This window comes from Citrus clementina, unplaced genomic scaffold, assembly GCF_000493195.1.
Source record: "Citrus clementina cultivar Clemenules unplaced genomic scaffold, Citrus_clementina_v1.0 scaffold_4, whole genome shotgun sequence".
Taxonomy (NCBI): Eukaryota; Viridiplantae; Streptophyta; class Magnoliopsida; order Sapindales; family Rutaceae; genus Citrus; species Citrus x clementina.
The window spans coordinates 13,474,875-13,497,979 of NW_006262274.1; the positions used below are offsets into that span (position 1 = coordinate 13,474,875).

General features: G+C 39.3%; 2 protein-coding genes and 1 non-coding gene across 3 annotated transcripts; 1 reads left to right on the top strand and 2 right to left on the bottom strand.

Moving 5' to 3' along the window:
* Positions 1 to 2,120: 2,120 nt before the first annotated feature.
* LOC18043723 lies at positions 2,121 to 7,886 on the bottom strand. Its single transcript, XM_006436848.2, has 3 exons — positions 7,682 to 7,886; positions 7,038 to 7,248; positions 2,121 to 6,928 (listed from the first exon to the last, which is right to left on the bottom strand). The coding sequence occupies exons 1-3, from the start codon at positions 7,856 to 7,858 to the stop codon at positions 2,166 to 2,168; spliced, it is 5,151 nt and encodes a 1,716-aa protein (XP_006436911.2). The 5' UTR covers positions 7,859 to 7,886; the 3' UTR covers positions 2,121 to 2,165.
* Positions 7,887 to 14,279: 6,393 nt separating this feature from the next.
* LOC112099116 lies at positions 14,280 to 15,563 on the top strand. Its single transcript, XM_024186216.1, has 2 exons — positions 14,280 to 14,846; positions 14,979 to 15,563. The coding sequence occupies exons 1-2, from the start codon at positions 14,280 to 14,282 to the stop codon at positions 15,561 to 15,563; spliced, it is 1,152 nt and encodes a 383-aa protein (XP_024041984.1).
* Positions 15,564 to 19,023: 3,460 nt separating this feature from the next.
* LOC112099430 lies at positions 19,024 to 19,130 on the bottom strand. Its single transcript, XR_002906232.1, has one exon. It is a non-coding gene; the product is annotated as a small nucleolar RNA R71 (small nucleolar RNA).
* Positions 19,131 to 23,105: the final 3,975 nt, after the last annotated feature.

Below are 23,105 nucleotides of genomic sequence, written 5' to 3' on the forward strand. Positions count from 1 at the left end.
TATAATTAAGAATTATTTTTAATAGAAAATCAATATTTGGTAACTTCAATGTTAAAGAAATATAATTAATAATATTGTTTAACCATTAATTCATTCATTATTAGTCTTTCCAAAAAAAATTAAATTCTTTACCTTTTCAGTCTTCTTAAAAAAAAAACTTGATTATTTAACGTTGAAATCTTTGATTTTTAATATTCCTTTTAATTTCTATTGAAACCTTGTAATATAAAAAATCAGTAGATAAAAAATTTCTTGCTCCTACAAAGAAAATTATTATGTTTATTGGTTCATTAAAAAAATTATTTTCTTGAAATACAAAGTCTATATCTATTATTTGATAATCAATTCATCATCTCAATTTTCCAATGTGCAACCATTCTAAATATTTTATTTGAAAATAATATTGTTCTTATTTGTTTGTTTGTTTGTTTTTGTAATAATTTAATGGAAGTAAAAAAAGATATTTTCTTGACCATTTTTTAGGTTTTGTTTTGAAATTTTTTAAGATCTTTTTTATTACTGGTAAAATTCAAGAATTAAAGATGGAATGAATTTTGAGACTTTTTATGTTTATTTCAGTATCAAAATTACAAAATAAAAAGAGGCCCTATAAAAAAAAATTTTGCAAAAGGCCCAAAATACTCTAGAGCCAGTCTTGAATCATATTAGTTATTATTTTTTTACGGTCTCAATTTATTAAAGTGAACTTTGAAGACCTATGGAACCATCATCGGTGCATATATATACATATATATATATAGATGTGTATGTGTGTTTTATCATCTTTTATTCAATCAATCCGCACTGTAAAAGATGCTAGCAATTGCACTTTGTTAAGGTCATTATTTATAAATTGGCATTTTATGGCAAATCTAGTTAAATTAGAAGTTTATTTATTGTATATATTGCATATCTTGTAATAGGGATTAATTTATTAATTCCCTAATTTAGTGAGATTCCAATTTATTAGGAATATTTGTTTCCTAATTTAATTAGAAGTTTAATTTAGCAAGTCAATTAATGGTGGGATTCTATAATTGGCGCATGAGATCTATTTAGAGCAAGAAGTTGGTTCAAACATGAAGTCATTAAATGTTCTAGATATTTCTTGGGAGACAAGCAAGGCAAGAAGATCATATTTATTCTTATTCAGATTCATAGGAATTATAAGAGGAAAGAAACTCTTATTTAGAAATAATTCAAGTCTTTTAAGACTTGCTATTTTGGTGAAACTCTAATGCCTATATAAAGAGAGGTATTTCACAATTAAAGTTTGGTCGCACAACACAGAGCATAAAGCAGAGAAGCAAAATTCGGCCTCCTCCCTAGAAAATCTGGATTTGGCACATCATGTTGTGTTAATTTATTTTCTTATTTTCTTTTCATCTCTGTGGAGAGTTTATGTGGATCTTGGATCACTAGAAGTTGAAGAATTGAAGAATTGCTATTGATCACTTTGGGAAGTGCCTTGAGGATCGTGGATCAAGAGGGGTAGCGATTATTCAACAGAAGCAGATTCAGTTTAAGGTTAAGTAAACTGTATGGTGATAAACTGTAAATGAGAGTCTTAAATTTGGTAAATTCATAGGTTGTAATTTCTCAACTTAGTGAATTGCTTTTCATCTGGACATGACCTCGTGGATGTAGGATTAATTAATCTGAATCACGTAAAAATCTCCATGTCATTTATTTTTTGCATTTTATTTTTTTTTTGGAAAATTAATATTTTTTATGCGGATAAAATGAAACTACTGCTTTAATTTTATTTTTTTTTAACAAACATGAGATGAGGTCTAATTGACGAAAGATTGTGAGCTAATTACATTCACAATATGGAAGTATTTTCCAAAAAAGGAGCAATAATATAATTGCAGTTCATTATGAAGTGATTAATGCGCACTTAGAAGGAAGAGAGAAAGCAGCAGAGCTAAACAATGCCCCGGAAAATAAAATGAAAATAAGATAATATCAATGCATTGGAAGTTTAAATTAGTAGGAATAACAATTAGCAGAGGAACCATCACTCATGAAAAGCAAATAGTAAATATATGTCCAACAAGCACAGAATAAGATTACAATAACGAATCCATTCTTACAATATACTTAACCAAAAAAAAAAAAAAAAAAAGGCTACACACCCAGGAAGACGAGAAATGCAAAGAGCACTACTCACCAGGAGGGAAAGCAGCAGACAGGAACTCCTGGTCCTCTATGAAAATCTGCATATTCTTGGACTTCATGAGAATCTCAACGGCTTCTTCATTGAATTCCACCAGGAAAGCAAACTTAATCAGCTCAGAGAGTGAATTGATATGATCTTCTCTGTCCCACAGCACTCCCTTGGATATGGTTTCAGCAAATTGAATAGCATATTCAACGAGATTTTTTTGTCCACCACCGGACCTGTCAATCTTTTGCACGAAAAGCTTTCCACTCTTTCTGTCCCAACGTATCATTTGGCAGGCTCTTACATCAATGATTTCCCCTGATGACAGTGATAAACTGTACCTTAAAGTGATTGGCTCTGCAGTCTCCAGAATGGTAAGATTCAGCAGGCAGTTGACAGCTTCATGCCTCTTTGCCGCTTCCAATTGAAAAGAAGGATCAGCTAAAAAGCCCAGAATGAGTTTCACCAACCCTTTGCCAACACAGTAGTCCTTTTGATTTAACTGCTTAAGTCCCACACCATCTCCTAAAGACAATTCTTCCTTCTGTACTGAATCTGAAATAGTGCGAACCCCAATTTTCCTATATAATTCAAGCAACATTGTCCGAGGTAGATCAAGCAAGCTAGGCTGTGGATACCAGACAAATAGCGAGTGACGAGATGATTTTTCAATAACATCCTTCAGCTGAAGGTCGTCAGCAATGAAAACATCACGCTTATCAAGCAGCATTACCTCATCCGAGCCTGAATTAACAGGCAGCTTCACCAAGCTCTCTGCAAGCTCTTCTGCTTTCCTTGAACTACACTGCTCAACTGCACCAAGCCAAAATGCGCAGCACTTGGCATTAGACAGTTTGTGTCCTGAACTTTCCCAAACCTTCCAGAGCTTGTAATAATCATCAATCAAAGGATTGGATTTAACCCTAAAAGCACTTGAGAAGAAGTTCAGTAACTCCGGTTCATAGTGTTGGTCCAATACATTCAACAGTGAACTGAATAGACGATCCTTGTCATGTAACACACATTCTTCTGGGCTTACCCACTGTCCTCTACTTCCATCCGGGATCCAAATCCTTGCTGCAGCTTGAACATCAGCCTCCCACCGTAACATCGCCAGATATTTATAAATTCTAACTATAGTGGCAAAGCAAGTGTGATAATCGAGGTGGCACGCGAGCAATGCACAACATTTTTCCACATCAACAGTGACTCCTATTGCAATGAGCTCTCTTCGGAAGGATTTTATTTCAGAACCATAAAACTCTTCGTCAATGAAAGGCCCGTCTGTCTGCTTCAAATATGATTCCCAATTTTTATCAAACAATAAGCACTGGTTTGGGCTACTGTAGCCATCACCAATATGTGTCTTCAACCATTTTTGAGAAACTTGCTTGGCAAAAGACTCAGATAAAGAGAAGTTCTTCTTTTGCAACATACGGATGCATTTTAGTAGCGAAAGAACATTTGCAGGAGTGACGTTGCTGGGATCCAAGGGAATATGAAGGCCATCAGCCACGAACTTCACACCATCAGTAAATGCTACAGCAGTTCCCATACTCTTCAGCTCACTTTTGTATTCATGAATGGCATTTCCATAGAAGTGGTCACTGTCATCAATGAAAGGTAGCAGAGTAATTGGAGAAATAGATTCCCAATCCGGACCAAACAGAATGCAGTCCCTTGGAGATCTATAATCACCAAGCCGAGTCCTCAACCATTTTACCTCTCTGATACAGCTCTTCAATTCAGCAGGAAATTTAAGAGACATTCCCTTGAGCTGTCTGTAACATGACAGAAATAACAAAACATGGTCTTTTGAAATTGAAAATGAAGAGGCTTGCTGCTTAAAATGGCGAACAAATGCTTCAACAGCCTTCTCAAAATCCACCACAACACCTAATTGCTGCAACTCCCTTTTCAAATAGACAATGTTGCTTCCATAGAAAGTTTCATCAATTATTGGGAAACAACCGAAAACCTCTAGAAGGCAACCCCATTGAGGATCACATAGAAAACATTCACCTGGAGACTTGAATCCAGCATTTGTTTTCAAGCATTTGGTATTTCCAAGTGCTCTAACAAGTTTGTCAGATGATCCTGAACGGCGAATGCATGCCAGTATCAAACGAACAGCATCAGCTGAGAGAGAGTTTAAGCATGACGGCGATTTCAAGTTGTCAATAACAAGCTGGTAGTTTTTATTGAAACCAACCACAACGCCAAGCAACTGGAGTTCCACTTTGAACGAAATGATCTCTTGGCCATAGTAGTTTTGATCAATAAAGGGTAAGTCACTAATTTGAGATGCATTTTTCCACGCCTGATTATTTAAAACAGTTCTTCCTGGTGACTTGTAACCCTGTGATGTCTTCAGCCAACTTCCATCTTTGATGCTCTGAATGAAGCTATCCGGTGGAAGACTTTTTCCCCTTAGAAATTTAATAAAATTAAGTATTGAAAACACATTGTCTCTGGTAACATTCGAGGATGCGGCCAGAGACAGAGACATGAGATGCTTCCCAATGAACTCACAGGCTTCCGCGAATTCAAACATGACTCCAACAGTCTTCAGCTCCTCCTTGTACTTGTTTATGCCCTCACCATAAAAACTCTCGTTAACCAGGGGAATATCAACAATCACCGATCCATTCTGCAGAATGTCAGCCCATGATGAATGGGGGAAAAAAGACTCTGAGGGTGGTCTATAACCAGAGTAGCCATTCGTAGTAATTGTCAGCCAGTTGCCGTCCTTTATGCATGTCAAGAACTTCTGTGGGATGCGAATTCCCTTATATTTCAGGTTCTTGATCCAATCCAATAGCAAGAATGTATTTTGCTTGGTAAGTGGGCCAGACACAGCTGGAATCCCAGCGTTTGGAGGAGATATATCGGGGATATCAGAAGCCTTGAGATGAGTCTTCAGGAAATCCATGAACTGCTTTCTAGGTGTACTTCGCCCGGCAAAATTTCCATGACTCAAGTAATCTTCCCCCAACTCAACGTAGCCTTCTTGACTCCATGGGTTTGAAACAATCAATTCCGCCCATTTGCTTTCGTTTGCAGGTACAAGAACCCCAGACCTACGTGTCTTCACATCCCCATAATTATCCACAAGTGGCATTTGCCCACACAATAGATCAACTTTTCCTGATGACAGATATTTCTTTGAGAATGAATGATATAAGAAGTGAGCATAGGCAACAGAAAGCTTCCGGTCATGATTTAGATGATCAATGAGAACAGCTGCATAATCATTTACAGTCACTATAACAACCTTCACCTGGTCTTTCAGCCATTCCAATACCACGTTCGTCTTAGAAGACGATTGAACTGCATCATATGTGCTCATTGGCATAAAAAAGTGATTGGCCGGGCATCTGAATTTCCTATTCCAGTCTATCAACCAGGACTGCCAAGACTGCTGATGGGCTAGACACACCCTCCTTTGAGACTTGGCAGATGCATTAATACTGCACAAAGCAACATTCCCATCCAAATCCACATATTTTATCAAGGGTACATCACCAATATTGGAATTCCGGAATTTAAAAGACCAATTTTCAGCTAGAAAAAGAAGCAGCTCCAAGTAAACATCCTCCGATACTCTCAATACAAGATTCAAACTCTGGATGCACTTCGAGTACCACTCACTGTTGACATGCCCCACACCCAAGAAATTCAGTACCAGATCATACTCTTCTTTGTCAAATGAAGAATTCAGAACTTTCATTCCATGGTGAGACAGATTTTTCAAGCTCACATTTTCTTCTTTCACTCTCTCCAAAATATTCCAAAACGGGGGCATCAGCCTTCCCACTTCGCAGGGTTTGTAGAAGAAATTCTGGTCCATGCCTGACTCACTAGGAACAATGTCTTTTTCGACTAGTTTTGCTCTAATTGATTCTCTTACAGCATTCAACTCTGGATAGGGAGAGCTGTTGACTGGCAAGAAGCAAAACATCCAAAGAGAACTAGACACTGGGGCTTGAGCATCTGTCATTGTCACCAATGTAACTAGTGCATCAACAAAAGCTGAGGGCACACAGTTGAGAATCCCTTGGTTCCATTTGTCATCCAACCGTATTGTTTCCCTCGAGGATGATAGAAGGAAATCAGCTTGAATTATGAATGGAAGATTGGTAACCATCTCTGTTGGTAGAAACGCATAGACGCCAGGAGATGATGTTCCTCTCTGGACACGCTCACCGTTAGGAAACGCCAATGTGATCACCCACTCCTCTATATCCATTCTTCTCTTGGACTTATTTTCCTGCTTGACGGGAAACTTTTGCCTCCACATATGGTACCTGCACTCCTTATCAAACTGGTCACCATTTGCAGAGAGCTCTAGCGTATATGACTCAGCATCGATATTCTTCCTTGTCTTACATTCAGTCTCAGTGCTGATAGCTATAGCACTGACAGTATTAAGCCTTGGATCCTCATTATCTTCCCTGACAGAAAGCCGCTTAATCTTTGATAAGAACAGCAGAACTTCAGGATGAATCCTTGAGAGTTCCTGCTTCACAGCGTGGATCTTCTCACGCTTCAATGGCAAGATTAGTATTGTAGCAGGAAGTGTAGAGCTGGAACCATATACTTTCTGAATGTCAGAAAGAGATGGATTCTCCTCAACCCATTCAGGAACTGCATAGCCAAGGCCGCAGTCGGGGCAAGGCTCTTCATTGAACCTTATTTGGTAGCCGTTACTGAATATGTAAGGCCGAGAAGTGACCAGAAATACACTCTTAAACCCAATGCCTGCAAGTTCCCAGTTTCAGAGTTAAATTCAAAAAAAAAAAAAAAAACACACATACACACACTATGTCAGGACCACAGTCATGGTATAGACAATGTGCATAATGGGTACCTTTTTCACCAATGTAGTCACGTTTTCTGTTGCCTTTCTTGGTGGACTTAGCAAAACTGCAAATCGACTCAATGTTCTTAGCAGAAAAGCCAATCTCATTGTTGAACATGAGCAACGTGGCAGGAGCTCCAGTGCCTGTTATATCACGAGATGTTATCACAAACTCAAGCGATGGATCCACACCCTCCTGGTACTCATTGTCTTCAGCATTCTGTCAAGCAAATTTACTCAACTCTATCATCAATCTTGAACACATGCGCACGAACACGCACACGCGGACATACACACAAAAACAAGTAGAGAAAATCATAAAGTTAAAAACACCTGTAAGTAAATGAAGGTATCATCTCAATTTGCCAACTACTAGTAACATGATCAATTTATTTTTAACACTTCATTTAACTCAAAGAATTAGATAAATAACAATAGTAACATTGCAAAGCTGTTCATTTACTTTGAAGAAAATAAAATGACCTTCAAGTTAATTTTGTCTTCATATTTTTTTCTAGATAAAAGAACGACCAGACCTGCATTATCATCCAATGATGATAATAAATTTAAATGACAGCATAATCAGGGGAGTAAAACGGTCACCAGCATCACAATACAATTTTTTGTCTCATGTAAGAGACAATTGAACTGACCTGAATGAGCTCCATAAAAAAGTGAACATCCTTGGCATAGAGTTCATCAGAAAGAAGCTCCACAGTTCCATGAAACTCCTCAAGAATTCGATGCACCTTTTCACTCCCAATCAAGAACTTCTCTTTTCTTATCTCCTCTATGTGCTCTCTCGGCGTCGGCATTGCGTATAATGCCATCGTTGATTAAATCATTTTGCAATTGAGCAAAATTACAAAACAATTAAGTGAATGTAAATGAGCCTTCTGCTAGTGCAGTGGAAGTTTACTGATAAAAAGAAGGGTGTTAACTTGTTGGAGAAGTAGTAAAATTAACTGTTGAAAAAGATAATTTAATAATTTTATAAAGGGTCCGGCTATGGTGAAAATGCTTTATCATACAACGTTTTTTTTATAAACACACTATTAAAATTATAATTATTTTTTATCATTTATCACTATGAGTACAGCATCCCAACTTAGGCATTAAGCATTACCTTTTACAAATAGACCCAATGGTAAAGTCAAGTCTTTTGTACGGGAACAGATAACTTTGAACGCTGATTCGCCCACCTTATAATTATTAGCAAGGTAATAGTTCACATTTGAGTCTTCGTCAATACTATTTCATTGGCTTTGTGGCTTTCACCATTTCTTTTCCAAAGCTTGCGTGGAATCACAATAGCAACGCAGAAGACTTAGCGACAGCTACTCATTTGGAATTTTCTTCCCATCTCTTCTTGACTTGGCTAAAAGCCATTTTTACTTTTGGACATTTTATCTATATAAAAGTGCACATTATATATAAGGGAAAACCTTAGGTGCAACTGTGGCACGGTGCTGCCACAGTTGCACCGTAGCATGATCCTATATATAAACAATTAATAATTTCGTACGAACTCATCCATTTTTTGATTCGATTAGATGCGATTCGATAAATTTGAGTTGAATTTAGTTCGATTCGGTATATAAAAATTTAGATTAAATTACAAACCTCATTTATTAGATAAGAAAATGAGAAATTGTGTCACTGGTCATAAATAATGATACCGTGGCCAAAAATCAGTGCTCAAAATAATAAAATGCAGAACCGAGGGGGCAAGAAGCCTAAACCCTCTGAAGCCCAATTATTAACAAAAAATTGAATTATTTTGTCTCAATTATTTTTTAATTTCTTTTTATTTACTGGAATTTAAGTTTTCCAACTATAATTTCGATATTTAATCTCTTTACATACGTATGTCATGGCAGTCGTGAAGCACGGTGAGATGGTTCGCTGCAAAATGCATCATGGAGTTGATCATGACCTCGTCTTGGCTACAAGGAGCTGCCATGGCCATCGTTGAAGCAAGGTTCAACACGTGCCCCAATATATTTATCTAAATTTGTTAGTAAAGCCTGCATTATGTAATATGTGCTTGGAATTATGAAAAAAAAATACTAATTAAAAGAATATTACAAATTAAATTTAGCGTATTGTCTTTAAATCGTGACTGATAAAAAAAATTATTTAATAAAATCATTAATTTATTTAGTATTAATTCATCGAAATCTATTGCATAATTGCAAAATTAAGTAGTTAATTGTCGAGTTCAATAAAAAATTTTATCAAAATTTCCTAGCCAAGCGAGTAAATTTTTTTTTTTTTTTCATTTCAGATAGTGCAATTTATCATGTAAAGTATTTAAATTATCAACCCAACCCTGCTTAATACTTAAGTAGGAAACAAAAAATTATGAATATATAATTTCAACAACGCAATCCTCATTTACTATTATACTTTGAATGATAAAATAGGGGAGAGTTGATATTTTTAATAATTTAAAAGTAAATTAAAATATGTCAATTTATTTAGGAATAAACGGAATTGTCAATTTTAGTTTGGGATAAAAGAAATTAGGATACGGCTACCTTGCGTCCGGTGCACGGTACTCCCAAATTTACCATTTTGTACACTCACGGTAAGATCTAATGGAGACCTAGTTTTACTTTAACCGGTTGAGATATCTTTGTTTGGTTACTACCAATAAAATTTAGAAATTTTAAGTTTTATTCTTTAAACTTACATAAACACTCAATATAACCTTGACTAATTAGAAATCATATATAAACTCGTTAAAATTAAAGAATAACCTTTATCAAGTACAATAATTTTTTTTTATCAAATTTTTATTAAAATATAATTCAGTGATCACAACCAAACAAATATAATTTGTTCAACTATATTTTAATGAACAAATTTTTATGGTCATTTTCTATTTTCAACAGATTTTGGGGTAGGAAAAGCCAAATCTATATAGAACAATGAATTTGTATTTTTAGGGGAGATGGGGTACCTCAATAGTTTGTTGTATGCGGTGCGGTGTATCTGAAATTTGGGGGAGGTGAGAAGGGGAGAGGGAGTGGTAACAATGGTGAAAGGTCAAAACCAAAAGAGGTGTCCTTCAAAATGGACTCCACGCCTGCAAAGCAATGAAATAGAGGTTAGAGGTGAAGCCGGAGTACCCCAGCATTCACACTACGACACTCAAGTTAGCAAACTTAAGCTTTTATGGCAAAGAGAGCTGGCTAGCCCTCTGTAAATTAGGGTTTAAGGTTAAAGAAAACCTATTTTTTGGAGTGTGAGTGTTAATGGTGAGTGAGAACATGATGGAGAATGAAACCTAGGCACCTTTATATATAGAGTACCTCAGCTACCACGTGGCGTACCCTTTTTGGCTAACATCCTCTTACCTTTTTATGATTTTGGGGCCATTATGTGCATGTTCGCGGCGTATCTCATCCTTTGGAAACGTAACGTGCGCTGGAGAGTGGTCTAGGGTACCTCTGCAGTAGCTGTCGGGTAGGCGGCTGAGGACCACTGTCCTTGGGACAGTGTCCTTCACTTTTGGCAGAGGTAGCAGACGGTTGTCCCCCCCCCTTTTGATACGACGTTCTTGATTCCTAATTCTGACAAAATCGAATAACATCTTTTAAGAGATGGAGACGTTTCTCATGACGGATATTTTCATAGGATTCTCTTGCATCTGATTTGTCGGGTACCTCGAGTTAAGTGGGGTACCCCTAATTGTGCAGGGTACCTCTTCATTGGCGGATCAGAAGTTATTTGGTAAGTGACTTTGGAGGCCACGGAGTAATATCCACGAGCCGATTGCTGGTCCCCTTTAATGGTGATGACTTCTTGGGCGGACGGGACTTTCATGGCGAGGTAGTGCATGGATACCACCGCTTTAGTTGCTACTAAGAACGGCCTACCCAATATAATATTGTAGGCACCCGGGTGATCTATAATAAGAAAATCAATCATTTGAACAACACAGTGAGGTACCTTACCAAGTGCAACGGGCAGCGTAATGATGCCCTTTGGTATAACCATATCTCCGGCGAACCCAATAAGAGGCGTAGCATAAGGGGTGATATTTGGCGACTCAATCAGTAGTTGATCCCGACGTTCTTGATTCCTAATTCTGACAAGATCGAATAATATCTTTTAAGAGATGGAGACGTTTCTCATGGCGGATATTTTCAGAGGATTCTCTTGCATCTGATTTGTCGGGTACCTCGAGTTAAGTGGGGTACCCCTAATTGTGCGGGGTACCTCTTCATTGGCGGATCAGAAGTTATTTGGTAAGTGACTTTGGAGGCCACAGAGTAATATCCACGAGCCGATTGCTGGTCCCCTTTAATGGTGATGACTTCTTGGGCGGACGGGACTTTCATGGCGAGGTAGTGCATGGATACCACCGCTTTAGTTGCTACTAAGAACGGCCTACCCAGTATAATATTGTAGGCACCCAGGTGATCTATAATAAGAAAATCAATCATATGAACAACACGGTGAGGTACCTTACCAAGTGCAACAGGCAGCGTAATGATGCCCTTTGGTATAACCATATCTCCGGCGAACCCAATAAGAGGCGTAGCATAAGGGGTGATCTTTGGCGACTCAATCAGTAGTTGATCCAAGGCGCTTTTGAAAATGATGTCAATGGAGCTGCTGGTATCTACAAGAGTTCTTGCTACCTTACCAGTGGCAACCTTCAACGTAATTACTAAGGCATCGTCATGGGGGTACGAGATACCCTCCGCATCTTTTTCTGTAAAAAGGATAGGCGAGAGATGGTGGGGTACCTTCGGTGTACCCCATTTATTAAGGTTGACTTCTCTGCCAATATCGGTGATTATCGACAACGATCTACCATAACCTTTGATAGCCCTCCTAGATTGGTCCGCTAAAGTCGGTCCGCCCATGATCATCCGGACATACACGCCTTTCTTATGTCCCCGGGGTACCTCTCGTTCAGGACTGCCATCACTACCCGCTTGCCCTTATCCTGCTCCGCGGATTTCCGAGCTTCTCTCATGCCAGCAACAAATTCTTTAAGGTACCCGCTAAGAATCAAAGATTCAATTTCCTCTCGCAAGGTAAAACACTCGGCTGTGCTGTGATCGAAATCCTCATGGAACTCACAACACTTCAGGCTACGCCTCTTATTGGGTTCGCTGGAGATATGGTTATACCAAAGGGCATCATTACGCTGCCCGTTGCACTTGGTAAGGTACCTCACCGTGTTGTTCATATGATTGATTTTCTTATTGTAGATCACCCGGGTGCCTACAATATTATATTGGGTAGGCTGTTCTTAGTAGCAACTAAAGCGGTGGTATCCATGCACTACCTCGCCATGAAAGTCCCGTCCGCTCAAGAAGTCATCACCATTAAAGAGGACCAGCAATTGGCTCGTGGATGTTACTCCGTGGCCTCCAAAGTCACTTACCAAATAGCTTCTGATCCGCCAATGAAGGGGTACCCCAGTGGCAGCCTGCCCACACCTTATCCCTCAAAGCAAGCACTTGCTAGACAGCAGAGAGCGGTACTCAAAATATCTCCTCAGGTAGCCCACCCACGAAAACAGTTGGAATCCTCACCAATGGGCGTAGAAGCAGTTGCGAGGGATAGCTTAATGGTACCCCATGGGGACCAGATGGAGCCCATATGTGAAGTTGAGGCACCCTTGGATCCCCGAATATTGAAAGATGAAAAAAGGGGTACACTAGTTGAAGACCTTATTTCAATCTCGATTTGTGCCACCGACCTAACAAAGACTGTGAAAGTAGGCTCCAATCTTTCGGAGGAACAAAGAGAGAGGCTCATCACCTTCCTACGTGAGCACCACGACGTATTCGCCTGGTCCCACTCGGATATGCCGGGTATCCCACATTCCCTCTCTTGTCACAAACTCAATGTCAGCCCACATAATAAACCGGTGAAACAAAAGCGTCGCGCCTTCAACCAAGTGCGATGGAATTGAAAAAGTGGTAGACCGCCTATTAGCAGCAAGATTTATCCGGGAAGCAGTGTACCCCGATTAGGTATCCAACGTTGTTCTAGTCAAGAAATCAAACGGAAAATGGTGTATGTGTGTGGACTTCACCGATTTGAACAAGTCCTGCCCCAAGGATAGCTTCCCGCTTCCTCGGGTGGACCAGCTGGTGGATGCAACAGCGGGGCATGAGATATTTAGTTTTATGGACGCCTTCTCCGGTTACAACCAAATCCCAATGTATGAACCCGATCAAGAGAAAACGACCTTCATCACCAACCGCGGGTTATACTGTTATAAGGTTATGCCGTTTGGTTTGAAGAATGTCGGGGCTACCTATCAGCGGCTAGTGAACAAAATTTTCAAGGAACAAATCGGGCGCACCATAGAGGTGTACATAGACGACATGATCACTAAATCGGTACATACGGGGGAACACCTGGGGCACCTCAGAGATACCTTTACCGTTTTAAGAAGACACCAAATGCGGCTCAACCCTGAAAAATGTGCATTCGGGGTTACCTCAAGGAAATTTCTTGGGTTCATGGTACAACAACGGGGGATTAAGGCCAACCCCGATAAAATTCGCGCGGTTCTTGACATGAAATCGCCACGCACCATCAAGGAGGTTCAAAGCTTGGCAGGTCAGGTACCTGCCCTGAGCCGCTTTATCTCTAAGGCTACAGACCGGTGTAAGCCCTTTTTCAAAGCTTTGAAGACCGGCAAGAAGCTTTAATGAACACCTGATTGCGAAGAGGCTTTCCAAGAACTGAAGGGGTACCTCGTGAATGCTCCACTACTTGCCAAACCTGAGTCGGGAGAGGTGTTTCTGTTGTATCTCGCCGTATCCGAGCATGCCACCAGCTCTGTGTTACTCCGAGAGGATGATAATGGGGTACAATGACTTATTTACTATACTAGTAAGGCTATGGTTGATGCCGAAAAGAGGTACCCCACCTCTGAAAAGATCGTTTTGGCATTGGTTGTCTCCGCACGGAAGCTCAGACCATATTTTCAAGCTCACACCATTGCAGTAGTCACCAACCTTCCCCTCTGGCAAATCCTCTAGAAGTTAGACATGTCCGGAAGGCTTCTCCGATGGTCCCTCGAATTAAGCGAGTTTGACATCATCTTCAAGCTCAGACTATATTTTTCGATGGTCCCTCGAATTAAGCGAGTTTGACATCATCGTTTTGGCATTGGTTGTCTCCGCACGGAAGCTCAGACCATATTTTCAAGCTCACACCATTGCAGTAGTCACCAACCTTCCCCTCTGGCAAATCCTCCAGAAGTTAGACATGTCCGGAAGGCTTCTCCGATGGTCCCTCGAATTAAGCGAGTTTGACATCATCTTCAAGCCTCATTCGGCGATTAAAGCCCAACCCATCGCTGATTTCATTGCGGAATTTGCCAATGACTCAAGTGGTGAAGGTGATATGAGGTACCTGTTAGATACCCCATCCACCGACAAAGGGGGACAGGTCTGGAAAATATATGTAAATGGTTCCTCTAACTCACACGGAAGTGGTGCGGGAGTTATTATAATCGACCCGAACAAGGTAAAAATATGTTACGCTTTCCAATTTGGATTCAAGGTTTCAAACAACGAAGCCGAATACGAGGTCATCATAGCAGGGTTGAGGATGTCGAAGGCTTTGGGAGCAAAGAGGGTACACATCAAGAGCGACTCCCAGTTGGTGGTAAGCCAAATTACCGCACAATATCAAGTGAAAGAGGAAAACATGAAGGGGTACCTCGGAAAAACCAAAGAATTAATGTCCCAATTTTGCGAGGTTAAGGTGGAAAGGGTACCCCGACTGCAGAACAGCGAAGCCGACACCCTGGCAAAAATGGCATCCCTTGATGTAGCTTAATCAGCCGGCCCCATCACGACAGAACACATACCCGCCCCCAGCATTGATCTCCTAGAGCCGGTGGAAGTAGGATCACTGTCCAATGAGGTACTTTGGATAGAGCATATCATAAAGTACCTCCAGGACGAAGACCTCCCCTCAGATAAAATTGAAGCAAGAAGACTAAAGTATAAAGCCGCGCGGTACTGCCTGATCCGGGATACCTCATACAGAAGAGGGTTCACTCTTCCTTACCTTAAATGCTTGGGAAGTGACAAGGCTGAGTATGTCATGAGGGAGATACATGAGGGGATTTATGACAATCACTATGGAGCACAATCACTAGCGCAAAAAGCTCTTTTTCAGGGGTACTACTGGCCTACCATGCGGGAAGATGCCAAGAATATGGTACGAAACTGTGACAAATGCCAAAGGTTCGCCAAGGTACCCCACCTATCCCTAGAGAAGCTACCAGTTATATCTTCCCCTTGGCCCTTCGCTATATGGGGAGTGGACCTCATTGGCCCATTACCTACTGGGAAGGGGCAAGCAAAACATGCAATCGTGGCGGTAGATTATTTCATAAAGTGGGCCGAAGCGGAGCCACTAACAAGCATCACAGAAAGGAAAACCACAGAATTCATTTGGAAGAACCTCATTTGCATATTTGGGATCCCCTATGCAATTGTTAGTGATAACGGCAAGCAATTCGATAATGAAAATTTTTAAAGTTTTTGTTCGGAGCTTGGGATAGCCAACCGATTTGCTACACCTGCCCATCCCCAATCTAATGGGCAAGTCAAAGCCGTTAACAAGATTATCAAAGGTATCATGAAGAATAAGCTAGAAGAAAGAAAAGGAGCATGGGTAGACGAGCTACCTGGGGTTCTGTGGGCCTATCGGGCTACTCAAAACACCTCCACCTAGGAGACCCCTTTTTCCCTCGCATTTGGTGTTGATGCAGTGATTCTAGCGGAAATCGAGGTACCCTCTCACATGGTTGAATACTTTGATGAGGTCGAGAACACCTCCTTGATTGCTTCCAACCTTGATTTGGTGGCCGAAAAAAGGGCTAGAGCAGAATTGAAGACAACCATGTATCAGCATCGCATTTCGGATCTATATGAAAAAAGAGTACGCCCTCAATCCTTCAAGAAATGAGACTTGGTCTTGAGAAGGGTAACTCAGAACACTAGGGTACCCTGCGAAGGCACTTTTGGGGCAAATTGGGAAGGACCTTACCGCATTGACAAACCCGTTGGGTCAGGTGTATACAGGCTACTCCACATGGATGAGACAATCGTGAGGCACCCCTGGAATGCTGCAATGCTAAGAAAATATTACTAAAGGACAGTGTCTTAACCTTTAGTCTTTTGCTGTTATTTGCTTTCTTTAATGTTTTTGTATGGTAGGCCAAATGGGGTACCCCAAATGCCCTATGTTGGTCAGTTGCAACTTTAGAGTTTCTTTAATTTTCAAATGAAAAGGATAAGAGGTCTTGCGGTCTCCCATTCTCCTCAGGGTAACAAAGCTAAGTCATGTATTGATCAACGCTTTCGTTATTTATAAATGCATTTTCTTTCTCAACAAATATGATATGAGTTCTTTCTTTATTTTTCGCCACTTCGATCTTAGAATGCGGATTATATTCATTTATCGCCATTAATATACCCTCGCATCTGGTTATATGCAATTCTCGCCATACGCTTGTCAATTATAACTAACCTATCACAGGACCAGCCAGGGTACCTGATATGCCTAGATCGTGACGATCTATATAAAGCCAAGATGGGCAACGGAGTGAACAACCCAGGGGTAGCCTTTCTGCGGAAGCACGACAAAGCTACCTAGACAAAGAGAGGGAGGGTCAAAGAGGACCCGAGGGTGGAGTAAAACCGGCATACCCTAGCGGCACGAGGTTCAGCTTAGGTATGAGAACACCTACACCTCCGTCCTCTTACTTGAGCAAAGTATGGGGTAAGTGATAACTCTATGAAATGAGAGTTATTATGACAATTCTAGACTTAAATCAAGATCACGTAGAGAGTAAATGATGTGTTTTTATTGCATTTTTGTTACAATTTTCATAAACATTCATTTTAGTTTAGTCTTAATAAGTTTTGCTTGATTTAAAGTAATTCGTGCTCAAATTGTGTGCATAATTGTAGGTTTCCAGAAGCTTATAATTCATGGAAGGAATGCTGATGCAATAGGCTGGCAAAAAGGAGGAAGAACATGGTTATAAAAGAATTGAAACAGATCTGGAACAGTGCAGTTGCTGTAGTCGTTGCTGCAGCAACCATTGCTGTAGCAATCCTTGAACAATAACAGAGAAAATTCCGCGCAGGATACTTGCAGAATTGCGATCTGCAGTTTCCTAATCTGACTTATGCGCGCCCTAGGCTTCTATTTACCCTAATTTTCAACTATAAAAGAAGCACACATAATAAGGATTAAAGGAGAGCCGTCACCCAAGGAGAAAAACACAAAGAAACAAAAGAAAAATAAGATTCAAGAGAGAGATTGAAGGCTATACAAGAGGAAAAATTGTAGAGATCAATTGAGAGCTCAATCCTTCTCATTTCTTCTCTTATTTTCTCGTTTTCTATTTATTTATGGGGATGTGTTTCATGGCTGAAACTTTGTTATTTATTTTTCTTTTACAAACCATGAACTAAATTTATTTGTGGTTGAGTGATAAACAATCTTGATGGTTTATTGACTGAATATATGTGTTGCTGCATGTTTGCTGTAGCAGTTTGTTTTTATAGTATTTATTTTTATTCATTATTTTGGTTGATCACCCATTTAATGATACAAGTTAGGAGAGAGTCGCAAAAGGGCTTATCTTAGTGGAACATATCAGAACAATACTTGATCTTAAATTGAGTTTCCCGGATTGAGTTTTACTTGAGTCCCAAAAGGGTCATGCTTGATTTAAGATTATTGATGAACTAGACATAAGGATTCACCTTGTAAGGTAAATAGAACCTAAGCGTGTAATGTTATATCTTATGTTGGCATAGCAACTAATCACTGTTAGGTCGCATATAGATATAAGATATCCAACATGCGACGGCTGAGGCTACATAAGGATTCTGCCCAGTGCTGTAGCAAATACTGCAGCAACCGAGCCAACCATTAGAAAATAGCCAAGACCATTAACAGAGTTTATTCACTCAACTACTCTATATTCCCATTGATTTTATCCTTGAGATTGACGTAATAATTTACTTTGTTGCATTTTATTTATTGTGTTTTTATTTTAATTAGTACATTAGTTGCATTAATTGTTTATTTTATTTTAGCACAAAACATGCACTGTTAAGATTGCTGTAGCAAATCTGATAACATCAATCCCTGTGGAGACGATCTTGAATACTTATCACTTTATTACTTGTTGTGTACACTTGCACATTGACATCAATAGCATTAGTATTTATACACCAACAAGTTTTTGGAGCCGTTGCCGGGGATTGATTGTTCATTGTGATTTGTGAAATTAGTTTTAACGGTGCTAATTTTTTTTTTTATTTTAATTTGTTTATTTTGTTGACATAGGTGATCTAGCAACCCTTGCATGCGCAAATATAAATCTGTTGACTTCCAGTTTGATCTAGAAATTGAAAGAACTAGAAAGAGATTGAGAAGAGAGCATCGGGAATTACAACCTGCTGTAGCAATGGATGATTTGCAAGATTTGAGAAACTTGAATCATAGAGAATGGATACAACCAGTCAATGTACATGAAGGTCTGAATGGACAATTTGTTCAAAGGCAACCGGGGAACAACAACATTATTCACATGGCGAACAATAGAGATAGAGCCATTCAAGACTACGCAGTGTTGACTCCTCAAGCCATACATCCGGGAATAGTTAGACCCGACGTTCAAGCTGACAATTTTGAACTTAAACCCGTGATGTTTCAAATGCTTCAAACAGTGGGGCAATTTAATGGTTTGCCATCCGAAGATCCTGATCTACACCTTAAGTTATTTTTAGAAGTAAGTGATGCTTTCAAGATTGCTGGAGCATCGCAAGAAGCATTGAGACTTAGACTTTTCCCGTTTTCTTTGAGAGATCGAGCAAGAGCATGGTTGAATTCTCTACCACCAAATTCTGTCACTACATGGAATGATTTGGCTGATAAATTTTTTATGAAATACTTCCCGCCAACCAAGAATGCAAAGTTGAGGAACGAGATCACATCTTTCCATTAACTTGAAGATGAGAGCTTGTGTGACGCATGAGAGAGATTTAAGGAGTTACTTAGAAAATGTCCTCATCATGGTATTCCTTGCTGCATACAGTTGGAAACTTTCTATAATGGTCTCAACCCAAGCACTAGATTGATGGTGGACGCTTCAGCAAATGGGGCCTTGTTATCTAAGTCTTACAATGAGGCTTATGAAATTTTGGAGAGGATAGCCAACAATAACTATCAGTGGCCATCAATCAGACAAGTTGCAGCAAGAGGAACAACAGGAGTCCATAACGTAGATGCCTTGACCGCATTATCAGCCCAAGTAGCTTCATTAACAAAGATGGTAAGGCTATGACTACTGCTCCAGCAACTGTTAACCAAATTTCTTATATGTCTTGCGTTTATTGTGGAGAAGGGCATTTATTTGACAATTGTCCTGGTAATCCAGATTCGGTTAACTATATGGGCAACTTCAATAGACAGAACTAGGACAATCCATATTCAAACACTTACAAACCTAGATGGAGACAGCACCCGAACTTTTCATGGAGTTATCAAAACCAGACTGCTGCAACACCTAGTGGACAGAACAGACTTGCTCAACCATCTGGATTTTATCAGTAAAATCAAGAGCAAAGAAGTAGCAACAATGATCAACTTAGCTCCCTTGAAGGTTTTATTAAGGATTATATTGTGAAGAATGAAGCAGTTGTCCAAAGTCATACTGTATCTTTGAGAAACTTGGAAAATCAAATTGGACAGCTTGCTACAGCATTGAGTAACAGACCTCAAGGTAGTTTACCCAATAATATAGAGGACCCAAGAAGAGAAGGGAAAGAGCACTGCAAGGTGATTAACTTGAGATCTGGAAAGGATGTTGATAATTCAGTTGGTATGCTAAAAAGAAGAATTGAGTCCAACAAAGGCAAAAAAGACACTTAAGTAGAGAAGAAGTCACAGTCTTCCACTTTTCAGAATGCAAATCAATACTGTTCTGCTACATCATCTGTAGAAAGTTATAATCCAGCACCTGGTGGTGAAGAAGCTGTAGCACCAACCTAGAACATGGCAAAAGAGAAGCAGTCTGCACAACATGCTGCGGCATAGCAGTTTAGGCACCCAACACCCTTCCCTCAAAGATTTCAGAAGCAGCAACAAGATAAGTAGTTCAGCAAAATCTTGGGAGTGTTGAAACAACTACATATCAATATCCCTTTTATGGAAGCTCTAGAGCAAATGCCAAATTATGCAAAAAATTTTAAGGATCTTTTGACAAAGAAAAGAAAACTTGGAGAGTTTGAAACAATTGCTCTAACACAAGAGTGTAGTTGAATGCTTCAGAGTAAGATACCACAGAAGATGAAGGATCTAGAAAGCTTCACAATCCCATGCTCCATAAGCACTAAATACAGTGGCAAAGCACTTTGTGATTTGGGGACTAGCATCAATCTCATGCCTTTATTAGTGTTTAAGCAATTGGGAATTGGTGAATGTAGACCAACAACAGTGACCCTACAACTTGCTGACCGATCTCATGTCTATCCAAAAGGGAAGATTAAAGATGTGTTGGTGAAGGTGGATAAATTTATTTTTCTGGTGGATTTCATTGTGCTAGACTTTGAGGCAGATAAAGAAGTGTCAATCATTATAGGGAGACCTTTCTTAGCCACGGGAAAGACTCTAATTGATGTTCAAAAAGGAGAATTAACCATGAGGGTGAATGACCAGCAAGTTACATTCAATGTGCTGGATTTCATGAAAAGTCCCGATGAGATTGAAGATTGTAATTTTATCAGTGTTGTGGACTTTGTTGTAGCAAAGAGATTACACAATTGTTGCAGTAAGGAAGAAATCAATGTTGTAACATTTGAAGAACTTGATAATGAAGATCGTGGTGCAACTAACATAGCATGGTCAGGGGAGAAGCAACCCTTCAGAATTGACGAGCAAATCCAACAAAGGGAACTAACTCCATACCAACAAGAATTCAAGGTTAATGGGCCGAGAGTGAAGCACTATATAGGAGATGATGTGAACAACCTAAAGAAGGATCGGTTCTTAAAGGATCGGTTCTTGAAGGATCCAGGTTGAGGAAACAAAAAAGGTCAGGCTGAAGGACCTAAAATCAAGCGCCAATTGGGAGGCAACCCAATAAGGGAACAAGTAAAAAAAATGTGGGCAAAAAAAGAGTAGGAGGGAATTGCTACAACATCACTTACAGCATAACAGAAGATTCTCAAACAACAGAGGCATTCTTGCTTTTACAGCAGCAAATGGATTGATCAGATTTTATGATAAGGAGCGTTTGAGAAGTGGATCAAATAAGAAGTGACCATTTACAGCCTATGTTGCAGTAGTGCTTCCAACAACAAGGGAGTTGTTGAATGTTAGAAAATGCATATTTATAAAGGAGAAAACCGTCATTTTACATTTCAAGTCTTACTAACAACCCTTACTTTTATGTATTTAACCTTCTTGTGATTTAATTACATGTGTTTTATTTTAATTAAGTATTTTATGTATTTTAGGGGCATTATAGTCATTTACAATAAATGAGAAATCAGACGGCAAAACGGACATCACTTTTGAACTCAGGACGGTCGAAAACCTTAGGAGGAGCATAAAAGGAAAAATGACACTATTCACATGTACGGTACTATTCACGTATACGGGACTGTATACATTACTGTTCACGGCACTGTTCACATAGACGGATCGATGACGTGGCATTGACCGATGATGTGGCATTGACTGATGAGGTGTCACGATCCTGTTGGACTAAAATTATTATGTACTGTTGATGGTGACGTGGCAGCATATCAGTGGACGAAAAATCTCGCGTACGGTGCATGCATCACACAAGATTATTTTCAACCAAACCGCGTTACTGTTCATCCGGGTCAAACCGCATTACTATTCAAAGTCGGGTCAAACCGTGTTACTGTTCATCCGCGTGGTCAAACCGTGGACTGTTGACTGATGACGTGGCGCAATCCTGAGCGTCCAAACTGTTTTTAATCCGATGGCCATGATTTACTCCATGTATCTATAAAAAGGGGGCCTCACCCCCCTAATTTGATATCTCTGAATCCATTTTTGGGATCCATTTTCTGTAATTCCCTCTCCATCTTGTATTTTCTTCGTATTTTAATAAATTCCCATTTTGCCCCTAGTTCAACTATGAGTGGCTAATTTTCTTTCAAGCTTGGGTTGAAGGTGAAGTCTCAACATGTGTCATGGGCTTAATTTGGTAAATTTATTTTCTCTTCCCCTCTAATTTTTGTGGATGTTTTGACTTCTCGTCGACAAATAATAATAGTCTTGTCTAGATACCGCCTTGGTTACACCGGCTCTCTAGTATAAGGTTATTATTATTTGGCACGATAAGCCCTTAGCACCATATTGATTAGAGCGTGGTTCATGAGGTGTGGATTCCCCCCTCATGATTTAATTGGCATTAATACGGATTATTTAGCCCATGATGCATGTTGATACGGATCCAGATACCCAAGTACGTCATTTCAATCTAATTCTCGTCAATTTATTCTCGCCATTTCAATACCAATTTTAGAATTTATCCTCGCCATTTTAATTTAAGTTTTAGCATATTCCAAATCATTTCCACCATAAATCCAATCACCCATTTACAAAATTAATTCTACACAATTAAAATCCACCTCCTCGTGGGATCGACACTCGTCACCATAGATCTATACTACAATAGATTCGTGCGCTTGCGAGTACATTAAAATTTGCACAACAAGTTTTTGGCGCCGTTGCCGGGGAGGTAAGTAATTTTAATTCATAGAATTAATTTTTTTGAATAATTTCTTTTAATTGTTTTCTTGTAATTTTTTTTATTAAAAAAAAAAAAGAAAAAAAAAAGAGTGAATCTACATTTAAAGGTTAGTATTTCTTTTATTTTTCTCTTCTTTAAAATTCTGTAATTTAATTTTTAATTTATTTTTCTTTGTAATTTTTTTTATTAATTTATTTTTAGTTAATTTATTTCACGTATTTATTTTTGTGTATTTTTATAGAAAGGTTGTAATAGCGCAATAAGGT